This window comes from Nematolebias whitei, chromosome 5, assembly GCF_014905685.2.
Source record: "Nematolebias whitei isolate Nwh7 chromosome 5, NemWhi1, whole genome shotgun sequence".
NCBI lineage: Eukaryota > Metazoa > Chordata > Actinopteri > Cyprinodontiformes > Rivulidae > Nematolebias > Nematolebias whitei.
This window is the reverse complement of record NC_056502.1, coordinates 44,834,199-44,849,286: the sequence shown is the minus strand read 5'-3', so window position 1 is coordinate 44,849,286 and position 15,088 is coordinate 44,834,199. Positions and strand designations below refer to the sequence as shown.

General features: G+C 37.4%; 1 protein-coding gene across 1 annotated transcript in view; it reads left to right on the top strand.

Moving 5' to 3' along the window:
• Positions 1-451: 451 nt before the first annotated feature.
• The window catches only part of cndp1 (carnosine dipeptidase 1), a 37,418-nt gene continuing 22,781 nt past the window's right edge, over positions 452-15,088 (top strand). Inside the window, exons 1-3 of the mRNA XM_037677192.1 lie at positions 452-483; positions 2,383-2,493; positions 7,337-7,480. Coding sequence (XP_037533120.1) covers positions 2,383-2,493; positions 7,337-7,480 — 255 coding nt within the window. The 5' untranslated portion in view covers positions 452-483. The remainder of the gene's footprint in view (positions 484-2,382; positions 2,494-7,336; positions 7,481-15,088) is intronic.

Genomic DNA, 15,088 nt, shown 5'->3' with positions numbered 1-15,088 from the left:
GGCCTTTGTAGGAAAGAACAGTTTGTTAACTCGGGACAATTTATCCAATGAATATTAGAAGTTGATGGGATTAAAATTGTTCTGAGAAACTATTAGGGTTCTAATCGTAAATAGCAACATGCCAGCATAAGGCATAGCAGGTTTTGTGCCTAATCTGGAACAAGGGAAACCCCTCTGCGTTTGGAAACCTTGTTCTGTGAATGTCTGGACTCCAAAGCTCAATCATTAAATGTGTCACGCTGTTTTCTCCCTCCCTCCTCCTCTACCGTCTGACATTCCTTTAACAGGATCAACAGATTGGAACATTTTTTGTGTGCCTGTCAGCAATAAAAAAGTTAATTTCTTTGTGGCTTTGACCTTTTGTTAGGAAATATTTGACAGTGTGACCCCCGGGCCCCTGTCTGAGTGCAGCAGGAGAGGTGGTGTATAAAGGGCCACAGTCTGTCTGCTTCAGGAGACTGTCACACATCCACCAAAAACAAGGTAAGAAAAACTGTTTTATTATATCGTCTTTTAAACTATCAAAGTAAATATATTTACAGATTATTTCCAAGCATTTATTCGTCCTGCATTTCTCCCGCTGCTTTTGTATGCTAGAGTTTAAAACTAAAATCATAGATGAACTTATTGCAATTTAAGACTGAAAATAACATGTGGAAACTCATACAACTTCTCAAGATGTTACACTCCTAGTATGTGTTGTAAATGACTCTCAGCTACTACCACGCCAAATCAACATCTGTAAACTTGACTAAGTTATCCTGATTCATGCTCAATAATCCAGGTAGAAAATCCAACAAAGTTAAGTCAGGTCCTCTGGACAGTTTCTTTTTGTTGAAACGTTTCATCTTTTATCCAAAATACTTCATCAGTCTGAGGAGCCACAACAAACTCAGTCTTATAAATAATACCTTCACATAGTGGATGAAGCAGTTTGATGGTGCTCAGATGGTTTCTGAAGTCCTCCTTCTCCCCTGTCAACTCGTTTGAGGAGTCACGGACAAAGTGGTTCATTATTGAGCATGAATCAGGATATTTTGAATCACTTTGACCATGACTGCCTCCAGTGAGGTGATGGGGGAGAGGGAGGACTCCAGAAACCATCTGAATACCATCAAACTGGTTGACCCACTATGTGAAGGTTCTACTTAGTAGTAGTACTTAGTCATCTCAACAAAGTTAAGTCAGGTCAAAGTTGGGTTGACTAAGTTACAGTCATTTTATTTAGGCTAAAACTGACTATCTGTGACAGCCATTCTAAGTTTTAAGATTGACTCCAAATATGTTTCAGTTATATACATCCATTAATCACTTGCTGAATGTTTCATTAAGGATCATGTAGCAATTCATGAGATATTTTGTTAACAGACAGACAAAGTTGACTGTAGTAGTGAAGTCCAAAGTTTTAAAAACAAATCATTTGTGGTCAGCTGGTACTTCAGGTAGGAATAACTTTCAGTGACTAACCACATTGTTCAGCTCAAAATGAATGAAAATTTTAGGTTTAGGTGTGGCGGCCATCTTAAATGTGGTTGAATCTGTTATTTGAATGTAGATCTATAATCAGTGATTACTTCGGGAGAAGTTTTATTACAATCTGTCCAGTGGTTCTGAGGACCCCCCCCCCCCCCCCCCCCACACACACACACAGACACACACACACACACACACACACACACACACACACACTTACAGACTTGGCCAAAAACACAACATATATCTTCAAGTGGTATAAATACAAATAACCTAAAAAAAAAATCATGCAGTCCTGTTTTCTTTTCAAATATTGTGCTGACAGAGTTACAGCATCCCGAAAAATAAAGTGTGTGTGTGTGTGTGTGTGTGTGTGTGTGTGTGTGTTGGGGGGTGTTTTCCGTTCTCTGCTTGCAAAATATCTTCTGAACCTCTGGGTGGATTGTAAAGAAACTGTCAGGTTATGAACATTAGTGTAAATCTAAAACTGATAAACCTTTGGAGATCATCATTCAAGATGGCCGCCACAGCCAGCTGACACTAGCGAACACAAAGATGGCTGGAATTCAGTCAGTTTGACAGATACTGAGCTAAAATTTGATACAGTCGTAGGCAAGAGTTAATCACAAAACATTCTATGAAAGTGTACAAAACCTTTACTTAAAATATTAAGTGTTTACTCTGTCTGTTAACAAAACCTAAACACCACAAAATGGATTTAAATTAAATGTCTACAAAATAATCTTTGAGTTTAAATCTATATTTTAACTTTTGGAAAAAATCCAATTCAACACAGTCTTCAAATCCATTGTGTCTTAAATCCAGTGAGCTTGGTTTGAAATTGTCACACCAACAGGGTGAAATGCATTTTGAACTGAACTCTGGGTTTTTATTTTATTTTTCTGACAGATGATGTTTCCAGCTCTGGCCTCCATACTGCTGCTTATTTCTTCTGCTCGGTCTTTCCAGTACACAGAACTGGCTCAGTACGTTGACAGCCACCAAGAAGAATACGTTGAGGTAAAAATGATAGTCGCCCCCCCACCCCACCCAAAAAAACCCCCCAAAAAACGGAAAGTGCTCAAGTCTCATTCATAAAATCTGCACCACATGGATTTTTTTAGGGGCAACCAAATCTAAATCTTACTGAGATTAAATAAGGCCGCAGATTTTTTTTAAGGTTTGTTTGTCAGTGAGTGATAAGTGTTCATTGTGTTGGTCAAGTGTCTCAAAAACTTGATAAATCACATATTTATTTTCCTTAGATTTTGTTAAAGATGTGTTCAAGATTTTCTGTAATTATTTTTACTATTAAATTAATTAATAAACAAAGTTATTATTTGTTTCTAGAACTTGCCTTGGACTCTAATGTTGCCTTCAAATCTTTGATTCTCGTTCAGTGCAAATTGACAAACGTGCATTCACACACTGTACGATCAGTTCCTGAGGTTTTTTGTAGAAGATCCAAGTCATGTGAATATGATGTGCTGATGAAAATCAAACTTTAAACACAAATAAATATATTTTTATGTTTAGATATATAGTGCCATGAAAAAGACTTCACACACTTTGAACTTTTCCACACATTGACCTGGTAAAATCACTAACTTTAAAGCATTTTAATGGGATTTTATGTGATGGACCAACAGAAAGTGGCACATAAATCTAGAATGATAAAATGATAAATGGTTTAAAATCAATCAACCTTTATTTAGACAGGTAAATCCCATTGAGCCTCGAGGACTCATTTACAAGAGAGACCTGATTTCAACAAAGAAAGATGACAACAATGGACAACAGCAACAACAAGAAACAATTATAAAAAGTCATACTGCAGGGTTTTTTTTGTTGTTGTTTTTTTTACAAATAGGATGGCTAAAAGGAAAAGGTAACAAAAAAAACAGCTAGATTCTAAGGCAAATGTAGAAAACTAAAAACAGGAACATGTCTGCATTGGTCCCTGCCAGGAGTCCAACAGATTCTTAAAGCCACTTAGAGAGGTCAAGGTCGAGAGCTTCAAATCTTTTTGTAAGATATTCCAGGAAACAGGAGCAGAGTAGGAGAAGGCCCTTTTGCCTAGTTCAGTCCTCAATGAGGGAACACTGCAGGTAATAATGTCCTGAGAGCGCACTCTGTAGCTGCACTCACACAGAGACATGTAGGAGGAGATGTATGAAGGCAGCAGCCCAAGAAGTGATTTAAAGATGAAAATGTACCAGTGAGAGAGTCTGTGTGAAGTTAATGATGTCCAGTTAACCAGTGAATACAGGGTGCAGTGGTGGGTACGATAATCACAGCCAGTTATGAATCTTAGTGCACCATGATAGACAGCATCCAACATCTGCAGGGTTCTTGTAGGAGCGTTCATGTAAATAATGTCACCGTAATCAATGGAGGGAAGGAAAGTCACAGATACAAGGCGTTTTCTAGCATTCAGGGTTAGACAGGATCTGTTTCTGAAAAAGAAACCCAGTTTAACTTTCAGTTTCTTTACCAAGTTTTCCACATGGAGCTTAAAAGAGAGATGTGAGTCGACCAAGATACCCAAATATTTATAGGAATCAACAAACTCAATGGGGACACCATTTGAGGATAAAATCAGAGGAAGAACTGCTGGGACCAACTTCCTATTTGAAAAAAGCATCCCTTTGGTTTTGTCGGCATTTAGGACAAGTTTGAGGCGGAATAAATCAGTCTGGATGTTGTTGAATGCAGATTTCAAAAGCTGAAAAGCCTTAGCAACAGTTTTAGCTCGACAATAAACAACTGTGTCATCAGCATAGAAATGTATGGATGCATTAGGGATGTTTTTACCAACATTATGTATGTAGATTGTAAAGAGGGTGGGTCCTAAGACTGAGCCTTGTGGTACACCATTGTTGATTGTTAAATAACTGGAGGAAGTACCATTATGTTGAACACATTGCCTCCGGTCTGAAAGATAGTTATAGAACCAACCAATGGTGTGTTCTGAGAAACCAATTTCTGAGAGTTTATGACACAAGATGTTATGATCCACAGTATCAAAAGCTTTAGACAGGTCTAAGAAAAGTGCAGCACAATAATCCTTAGCATCCAGTGCTTCAACAACATCATTAAGAACCTTCAGTGAAGCAGTGGTTGTGCTGTGTTGTTTCCTGAAACCAGATTGATGTGGAGGTAAGATGTTAAATGAGTCAAGGTAATTTTTGATTTGAGAGTTTATCAGTTTTTCTACAACATTGGCTAAAATGCAGAGTTTAGAGACTGGTTGATAGTTGTTCAGTGAGGTGGGATCACCTCCCTTCAGCAAAGGAAGAACAAAGGCTGTTTTCCAAGTGTCTGGGATGGAGTTTTGTCTTATGGAGAGATTAAAGGTGTGGGTCACAGGGACTGTGATGATATGAGCAGCCAGCCTTAAGAAATAAGGTGGAAGTTCATCTGGACCTGCAGATTTTTTAGGGTCAAGATCTTTTAACAGTTTATTAACCTCAATGACTGAGAATGGAGAAAAAGAGAAGGTGTGATTAACTGAGGATTGACTTGTAGGAGGGATTTGATTTGTAGAAGTTTGGTTATTAGGGGAAATGGCTGATCTTCCATTCCAAATAATTTTTACTATTAAAAATCCGAAAAGTGGTGTGCATTTGTATTCACACCATTTTCTCTTATACCCCTAAAATCCATGCCCTTTCAGAGGTAAACTAATTAACAGAATCCAGCTGTGTGTAATTGCTGTAAATTCATCTGTTCTCTGAAAGTCTCACAGGTTTGTTGCAGAAAATTAGTGATTAAACAGCATCATGAAGACCAAGAAACGTAGAGGACGGGTCAGGGAAAAAGTTAAGTTTAAAGTCCTTTTTTTCCATCCATCCATCCATCCATCCATTATCTTTACCCGCTTATTTCATTTTGGGTCACGGGGGTCGCTGGTGCCCATGTCCAGCAATCACTGTGCAAGGGGCGGGGTACACCCTGGACGGGTCACAAGTCCATCACAGGGCCACATAGAGACAAACAACCATTCACTCTCTCACTCACACCTACGGACAATTTAGAGTTACCAATCAGCCTAACATGCATGTTTTTGGTCTGTGGGAGGAAACTGGAGCACCCGGAGAAAGCCCACACATGCACGGAGAGAACATGCAAACTCCACCCAGAAAGGCCCCTGGACCGGGGTTTGAACCAGGGACCTGCTCGCTGAGAGGCAGCAGCTCTACCAGTTGCGTCACCGTGTTGCCCTCCATCCATCCATTTTCTGCTTATTCATAGTCAGATCTCAGAGGGAACAGGTCCAGGAGGAAACCCTTATCTGCAGCAATACTCTTCATTTTTTCCTGGAGGATCCCACGAAATTCCCAGGCTAGAGGAAACATATAAACCCTTCACCCTTCAGTGAGTTCTTGATCTGCCCAGAGATCTCCTCCTAGTGGAACATGCCTGGAAAACCTTCAGAGGTAGACACCCAGAAGGCATCGTAATCTGAGAATCACCTCAGCTTGCTCCTTTTGATATAGAGGAGCAGAGACTTTATTCTGAGCCTCCCCCAGATGATGGAGCTGCTCACATCATTTTTAGTCTGAGCCTGACCACCCTATGGAAGAAGCTCATTTGAACCTCTAGTTTCCAGGATCTTGTTTTATCGATCATGATTCATATCTCTTGGTCATAAGTGAGGGTTGGAACACAGATGGAGTAAATCAAGGGCTTTGCCTTTTTGATTTCAAAACAATATCCCAAGTTTGAACAGGTGGAGGAGCTGTGTTCAATCCATCATCTGAAAATGGAAAGAGGAAGGCACAACTGCAGTTGTACTGTAGAAGACATGACTGTCCACCTTGACTGACAGACCTGGCATCCAGTATGACAAGCAAGAAGCCAGTAGAAACTCTGGAGGAGTGTGACAGATTGACACGTCAGGAGGGACAATCTGTCCGCAGCATAACTAGTTGTGCACACCACAAAGCTACACTTTATGGAAGAGTGGTAACAACGTTAAATCATAAGAAGTCATTTTTGCTGTTTGATACTAGCCATGCAGGATTGTAGTAAACATGTGGAAGAAGCTGCTCTGCTCAGACTAAAACTGGACTCTTTGGCCTAAATACAAAACACTATGTGTGACTGTAAACTAATACTGCACATCACTCAGAACACACTACCCTCACTGTAAAACACGATGGTGGTGGCATCCTACTGTGGGGCTGCTTTTATTAAGCAGGGACAGAGAACTGGTCAGAGATGACTGAAAGATGAATGGAGCTAAATCCAGAACAATCCTGGAAGAAAACCTGTTAGAGGACTTGAGACTGGGGCAGAGGTTCTCCTTCCAGCAGGACCAAGACCCCAAGCATCCAGTCAGAGTGTTAGGATGGTCCAGTCAAAGTTCTGACTTAAATCCAACTGAGAACCCATAGCAAGACCTGAAACCATCTGTTTACAAACTCTCCAGTCCTGTGACTGAGCTGCACCTGTTTTGAAAAGAAGAATGGGTAAAAGTTTCAGTCTCTAAATGTGTAAAGCAGCTAGAGACTTATACATCTTATAGATGGAACTGCAGCAAAGATGGTTTTACAAAGTATTCACTCAGGGGTGAACATGCCACATTTTCCTGATTTTTATTTGTAAAAAACCCTGAAAACTTTGTATCATTTTCTTTCCACTTCACAATTATGTACTAGTTTGTGTTGGTGTGTCACAGAAAATCACAGTAAAATAGTTAGAAGTTTGTGGTTGTAACGTAACAAAGTTAAGAAAGGTTTACGTGCACTGAATACGTTTTCAAAGCACAAAGTAACGTTTAAATTTAAAACAGCCTTGCTGTTTTCATTTGGGTTTTCATGATTATACTTTGAATGTTATGTTCATACATTTGTTCCAGGCTCTCAGGGACTGGGTTGCAATTGAAAGTGATTCCAGCGACATTCTGAGGAGACCGGACCTCCATCGTATGATGGATGTGGTGGCTCAGAAGCTGCAGCTCATGGGAGGAACTGTGCAGTTAGTCCAAGTCGGAGAACAAGAGGTTAGTGATAAAAATGACCTATTTATGCAAAACTGAACCTCTGATCACTGATATTGATTGTCTTTTGAGATACTGGAGTTTGTAATCATGCTCTTAACGGGGTGGTAAACATTTCAGAAGAATTCTGACCCATCAAAGAGCAGTGACTGCGGCTAACATAAAAATATAAAATAAAATTGCAGAGGAGTCCGGAAAAAATGTTCCCCATTACTGACGGAAACACATCAAAGCTGTTTTCCAAGCTCATTAAACACCAGGGCTGTGCTGAGACACAGGAAAGATCAGGTACTCCCAATTTAAAAACAGCCATAAAAAAGAAAGGCTTAGCTTTGTTTGAAAGAAAACACATCGCTTGCAGCCTTTAATGTCAGAGTTTTAAACTGAGATCATCTCATGACAGAATTACAGCCATATCAGATCTTGTAAGTGAAATTAGGTAAGGGTCTCATGACGTATGCTAGCGCTCGCAGTGCATGTTAAGAATCAGTGTCAGCAATTATCAGTGGTGATTTCAGTCTCTTTTTGGGGGTGCTCAAGCACCCTGAAATTTTAAGAAAGCATCATTACAATTTTGAAAGGAAACTTAATTCTCAAGCCTTGGATTCACCAAAAATATTGATAAAATTTGAAATAAATATGTGTAGTGGTGTCAAGGTCAGCTTTCTGACCCTCCACTACTAATTATTTAAATATAACGGGTTCTCTCTTTTTCGAGTTAAATTTCTGCCATGTGACGAGATAACTGTGATGATTGTTTAAATCAGTGACATGAGACGTTAATTTCCTTTGACACATCAGAATAAATGTGGTCATTTATTTAACAGAATCAAAATTTAACATCAAAACATGTACACGTGATTAGCTGATCTGGTTCTGATTAATAAAACTTGGCATGCTTTACTAATAAGACAACAAGACATTTCTGAAGGCATCTAGATTACTGGCAAAATAGAAGAGTTTAAAGGAAGGAATGAAGAGTTTAAGGTAGATGGATGAAGGAAAGATGTATGTCTTGTTTACCAGAATTAGCACGGTTCTTTCAACACCAGCTCAAACCCCCGGTCCACTTAGTGCGCAACAACTCGTGACGTCTCTTTACCTTTGCAGATGATGGATCAGCTCCAGTCTAGATGTCCCTATGCACGCTACCTTTAAAGCGGCTCCGGTCAGGGAGGCTGGTCATCGTCAGAAGTCGTGTGGTTTACTCCGTTCAACAGAACAAGCTCCCTTCGAGGTTGTAGGGCATTATGCCCGGGTGGATTCACAGCAAGGGTGTGAGTCAGTCAGAGTTTCCACTCAGGAGTGGAAGACTCCACAAGGCGGAGTAGACTGGAAGACTAGAGACTAGACTGGCTAGACTCGACTGGCTAGACCCCAACTCGACTCAGTAGTTCCAGGAAGTGTGGACTTTTAAAGAGTTCTCACTTCCGGTCACTCAGGACTTCCTGATTGGTTGAAACAACCAACAGGGGGTGTGTTTCAGTGATGTCAGAGGGTTATTAAAAGTCAAGAGGACAGCAGGAATGTTTAGGAACGTTTAGTACAGACAGAGAAATGTTTTGAAGAAGTGAGAAACTTTACAGGTGCCAGTTGCTCTTATTTACTGTCTGCTAGGTTTAAAAACAATACAGCCCGTTTTAACAACTTGTTTTCTGACTGTCTCTGACTTTTGACCGACATCGCTACTTCTCCTTTAGACAGAAAATCAAAATGCATAATTACTTTGTAAATAGACATTTAACTTGATTTCTAATTTAAATGAGGTGTAAAAATCATTAATACTGTTTCACAGTTGATTTAAAATGAGTGGTTCACTCCAACATTTAGAAATGGTATGAACTAAACACACTTTTGATTATCAAGATATTGTAAAATAGTAATGATAATATAAAAGAAGAGTGTTCTTTCAATTGATTACTTCAGGATACAATTAGACAGTCTCTGGATGAGCTCATTTGTATTTCTGGATTCAAATCAATGAAATAACAGTTCCTGTCCCATGAAGGTCTTCAGAGGATGGTTTTGGTCGGAGGCCTAGTTCACTACATATGAAATAAAGGATGACACTTAAACAGGCTAGTAAAATCTATGATTTTTTTTTTTGCTCGAGTCAGATCCTTGATGCCACCTGTCAATAAATCCAGTAGGCTTGTCCGCAACTGAACAATCAGCAATCTCAATATGTCCCAAAGTGAAATGCCCCTTACCTACAAAAGTTGTGGGGGAGGGGTGGATGCGTGAAAGAAGCTGAGTGTGCTCTATTCACACAAGGAGAGCTGTTGGTCAGACTACTTGTTGTTGCTCTCTAAAATAGTTACTGAATCAAATGTTTACTTACACATGTTGTGGGGCGGCTGTGGATGAGTGGTTAGAGCACTCATCATCCAATGCAAGAGTTTGGGGTTCAAATCCACCAGCAGTCCTATGTTGAAATGTCCCTGGGCAAGACACTGAACCTCTCATTGCCTCCGATGTGTGTCCCAGCAGTGTATGAATGTGATAAAGCTCTGATTAGTCTCTTTATAATGATTTATTCAATTAGCTTTGTATAGATCTAGTAGAGTGCTGTGTGAATAGGTAAATGAGGGCACAGATTGAAGTGTAAAGCACTTTATTTTATTTTATTTTTATTTTTATTTATTTATTCATTTCAAATTAAAAACACAATAACAATTTCAAAACAAGAGAGTAAAATACAAAACATAAAATGAAAGGCAGCAGAAGAAGAAAAAAATTCTTATTATTTCTGCCCCTTCTTAAACAAAATAAATTCAAACAATCAATTCAATCAATAATCATCTATAAATAATACAACAAAATTACATAACTGATCACAATTTTTCCATTTATATTTCGTTTGATATTAACTAACTTAAATCTATATGTATCTATTCAACAATATGTTCTTAATCTTTTTCTTAAATATAAACATTGACTTTGATTTTTTTACATCATCATCCAAACTATTCCAAAAACCTATTCCCTGTACTGAAGTAGACCTACCCCTTAAACTAGTCCTATACTTTGGTTTGACAAAAATATCTGTTCCCTTTAGATTATAACAACTTTTCCTTTTCACAAAATATGCTTGAATGTTCGAGGGTAGTATATAATTCTGAGCTTTATACATAAGTAAGAGAATATTATAATCCACCAGATCATAAAACTTAAGTAATTTCAATTTATAAAATAAAGTAGTTGTAGGTTTTCTCCGGGTACTCCGGTTTCCTCCCACAGTCCAAAAACATGCATGTTAGGCTGATTGGTAACTCTAAATTGTCCCTAGGTGTGAGTGAGAGAGTGAATGTTTGTTTGTCTCGTTTGTCTCTATGTGGCCCTGTGATGGACTTGCGACCCGTCCAGGGTGTACCCCGCCCCTCATACAGTGATTGCTGGACATGGGCACCAGCGACCCCCGTGACCCAAAAAATGGAATAAGCGGGTAAAGAAAATGGATGGATGGAAGTAGTTGTAGGATGACAGTAATGTTTTCTTGTTATAATTCTTATAGCTCTTTTCTGTAACACAAAAATAGGCTTAGTTATAGTTTTACAAGCTGTTCCCCAAACATCAACACAGTAAATTAAATGCGGGACTATAAAAGTATTGTACAGCAAACACAAAGCATTATCATTCAAAAGATCCCTTACTTTATACAGTACTGCCATGGACTTAGATATGTTAGTTTTTACAAAATTTATGTGTTGTTTCCATGACAGTTTATCATCAATAATTACACCCAAAAACCTTACCTCATTCACTCTACATATCTCAACACCATCAATTTTGAAAGGAAAATCCACAGTTATCTTTTTTTTACAAAATATCATAAAATTAGTTTTAGCAACATTCAATGATAATTTGTTTAATTTAAACCAAGTTTGTATTTTAACAAACTCCATCTTCATCAACTCAAACATCTGTTCCAAGTTTTTACCCGAACAAAAGAATGTGGTATCATCAGCAAATAAAACATCTTTCAGGATACCAGACACCTCAATTAAATAATTTACGTATAAAATAAACAACTTAGGTCCAAGAACTGAACCTTGAGGTACTCCACATGAGATACTGCATAGATTAGAGCATACATCATCAATCTGTACAAACTGTTTTCTGTCCCTCAGATAACTAGATATCCACTGTAGAGCTGGACCTCTAATACCATATTGTTTCAATTTTTCAAGTAGAATGGTGTGGTCAATGGTGTCAAATGCTTTTTTTAAATCAACAAATATGCTTATACAATGTTGTTTTTGATCTATCGCTGTAGTAACTTGTTCTATCAACTCCATAAGAGCCATGGATGTTGAATTTTTTGATCTAAAACCATACTGACTATTACTTAAAATATTATGTTTATCAAGAAATTTATCTAATCTGGACGCAAATAATTTTTCAAGAATTTTTGAAAATTGTGGCAACAAAGATATAGGTCTATAGTTGCTAACTATACATTTTTCACCATTTTTAAAAAGAGGAACTACCTTAGCTATTTTCATTCTGTCAGGGAATATTCCTTTTGAAAATGATAAATTACAGATATATGTGAATGGCTCAATAACATGACCCATTATTTCTTTCACAACCATCATATCCATGTCTTCACAATCTTTAGATCTTTTGTCAGTAAATTTTTGAACTACCTTCATTATTTCTTCTTTATCAGTTCCATCTAGAAACAGACTGTTTACACAACCATTGATTAAATAACTCACGTTTTTATCCACTTTAGGAATTGAAGCTGCAAGATTAGACCCAACATTTACAAAATAATTATTAAATCCATTAACGATTTCATTTTCATCATGAATTTCCACATTATTTTCCACAAAATGTTGTGAAAGTCCCATATTATCCTTGTGTTTTTTTTATAACATTGTTCATTACTCGCCATGTTGCCCTCATGTCACCACTACATTTGTGTAATAATTCACTATAATATTCTCTCTTATGTTTCCTTATAATCCCTACTAATTTGTTTTTATACTTTTTATATTTATCTTCAGCCTCTTGAGTTCTGGATTTCAGGAAACAAGAATACAGATAATTCTTTTTTTTACATGCGTTTCTCAATCCTTTAGTCATCCATGAATGATCAACTGTATTTTTCTTTATATAATTTTTTTGCACACAATTTTTTTTATACAATACTTCAAGAATCTTCATAAACTTAACATAAGATTTGTTCACATCGTCTGTATACACTTCTCCCCAATTTTGTTTAGCTAAGTCATCTTTAAATTTATCTAATGCTTTTTTGGATGTGTTTATTATTTTATTCTTTCTTATAAGTGTTTTTGATATACTGACATCGTTTTTATAAATAGTGAACACAGGTAAATGATCACTAATATCAGTCATCAAAATACCACTCACCATATCACCATCTGTTATATTTGTGAAGATATTATCAATTATTGTTGCACTTTGAGTTGTGATTCTTGTTGGATTTGATATTAACGGATACAAATTTGAACTATACATTGAATTTATGAATGTACTGATGTTATTTGAATCAGTTTTATTTCCTAAATCAATATTGAAGTCTCCACATAAAAAAACTTTTTTATTTCTGCTCTTTACTAGTAACTCCAATATTTTATCGGTAAACATTTCTATCTTTGAGCATGGTGATCGATATACACAACTTATTATAATGTTTTTTCCATTTTTATTGATTATTTCTATTGTTATCATTTCCATCATATTATCAACAATTGTAGACATTTCACTGATTACTTTACATTTTATTTCTTATCTATGAATAGAGCCATTCCTCCACCTTTTTATTTTTTCTGTTCATATGATGTAATTCATACCCTTCAACATATGCACTATCCATATTCTCATCATTAAGCCAAGTTTCAGATAATGCTATTATTTTAAAAGTTTTATTTAATCCTTTGAAATAATCTAATATGTAGGATATATTTGCATTTAAACTTCTACAATTCAGGTGAACAATAGAAAGACCTTCATCTGCCATGTTTACATCGTTAAACTGTTCTTCATTATAATATTTACTGTCTTTATTAACTGGAAAAAAATTTCTATCTATCACCTCTTCAACATTATATATTTTGAATTCTGATTTATCGTACGTCATCATAATTCAGTGTATTTGTTCATCAGGTTATTCACTTGTAGTGAACTTAACCTGATGTCAAGACTAAGCCCAAGGTCAAAACCCTTGACCTTAAGAACCTTGTGGGACAGAAACTGTCATTTCATTGATTTGAATCCAGAAATACAGGTTCACCCATCCTGAGACTCTCTTTCTTGACAATCAAGTGGAAGAACACTCTCTTTTTATTATCATTACTATTTTACCAATGTTGATAATCAAAGTGTCTTAGTTCAAACCATTTTAGATGTTGCAGTGAACTAATCAATTTTATTAACTGTGAAACAGTGTAATGATTTTTAATGCTTATGCAGAGTTAGAATTCATGTTAAAGCTGTTACAGAGTAATTATGCATTTTCTGATTTCTGTCTTTGAATGAGCAAGTGTGTGTTTTCCAGGGTCAGGAATCGAAGCAGACATGTGTTGGAACAACTGCCTTGTTTTTACATCCTCTCAGACGTCAACAGGGGGGTTTTGGCACCTGTTTCTAAAACTCGACAAAACAAAACTCTCTATGTCTCTGAGAACATTTCTGATCTGTTCCATAACAATTCTTGCTGTCTTCTAACCTCTTACGTCACAAAACACACCCCGTCTGGTCGGTTCTGACCAATGGGAAGACTCCCAAATGAACCGGGAAAAGAGCTCTTTAAAATGTCGGTACTTCCTGATCTACACAGTTCTGTGAGAGTTGAAGTGAGTTCAGTTCTGCGCGGAGAAGCACAGTTCTGTGGAAGTCTGTTGGTTGGAGAAGTTCGGCGGCGCGGACAGTTCTGATATGTCCTAGTGCTGTGCAGTTGCTGTGGGAGCCGGGAAGACCCTGACATGACCACAGAGCTCTTCCGAGTTTCGTGGGATTATAACAATTTCCACTGAGGTGAGCTTGTGTCGGACAGAGCCTCGCCACTACTGTCGGACGATTCACAGCATCCTACTGAGACGCTGAAAGGGTGCGTTAAACGGAATCTCGCCTGAGACATCTCCAGGTAAAAGAGTCGATTTCACCACCTAAGTGTACTGTAAGGAAGAAGCTGAAGAAAGCCCGGAGAGTGCCGTTCTGTTCAACACTCTCCCTCAAACACCATCCTTTACTCCCTTTAACTTCCTTCCCATCTTTAAACTCCTCTCTCAAGTAGATATTCTTCCAGATATTTAGAAATGTCTGTGTAAAGTGCTCATCCACCGCCGTGTGGATTAAGATCATAATTGTACAGTTTTCATAAATGTCTGTGGTGAAGCAACGGAAAAATCATGGCCGTATGATTTTTCCTGATTGATTGCTTTTGTTGTTATTTTCATAATTTGCCAAATTACTGTAAATGTTTGATGTTAAACTTTGATTCTGTAAATAAATGACCGCATTCATTTTGATGGGTCAAAGATAAATGACGTCTCACGTTTGCATTTCCTTAAATTCAATGCACGTTTTATTCAGTCCAGAAAAATGAGGAATCCGTGTTAATTGATGAATATATCTGAG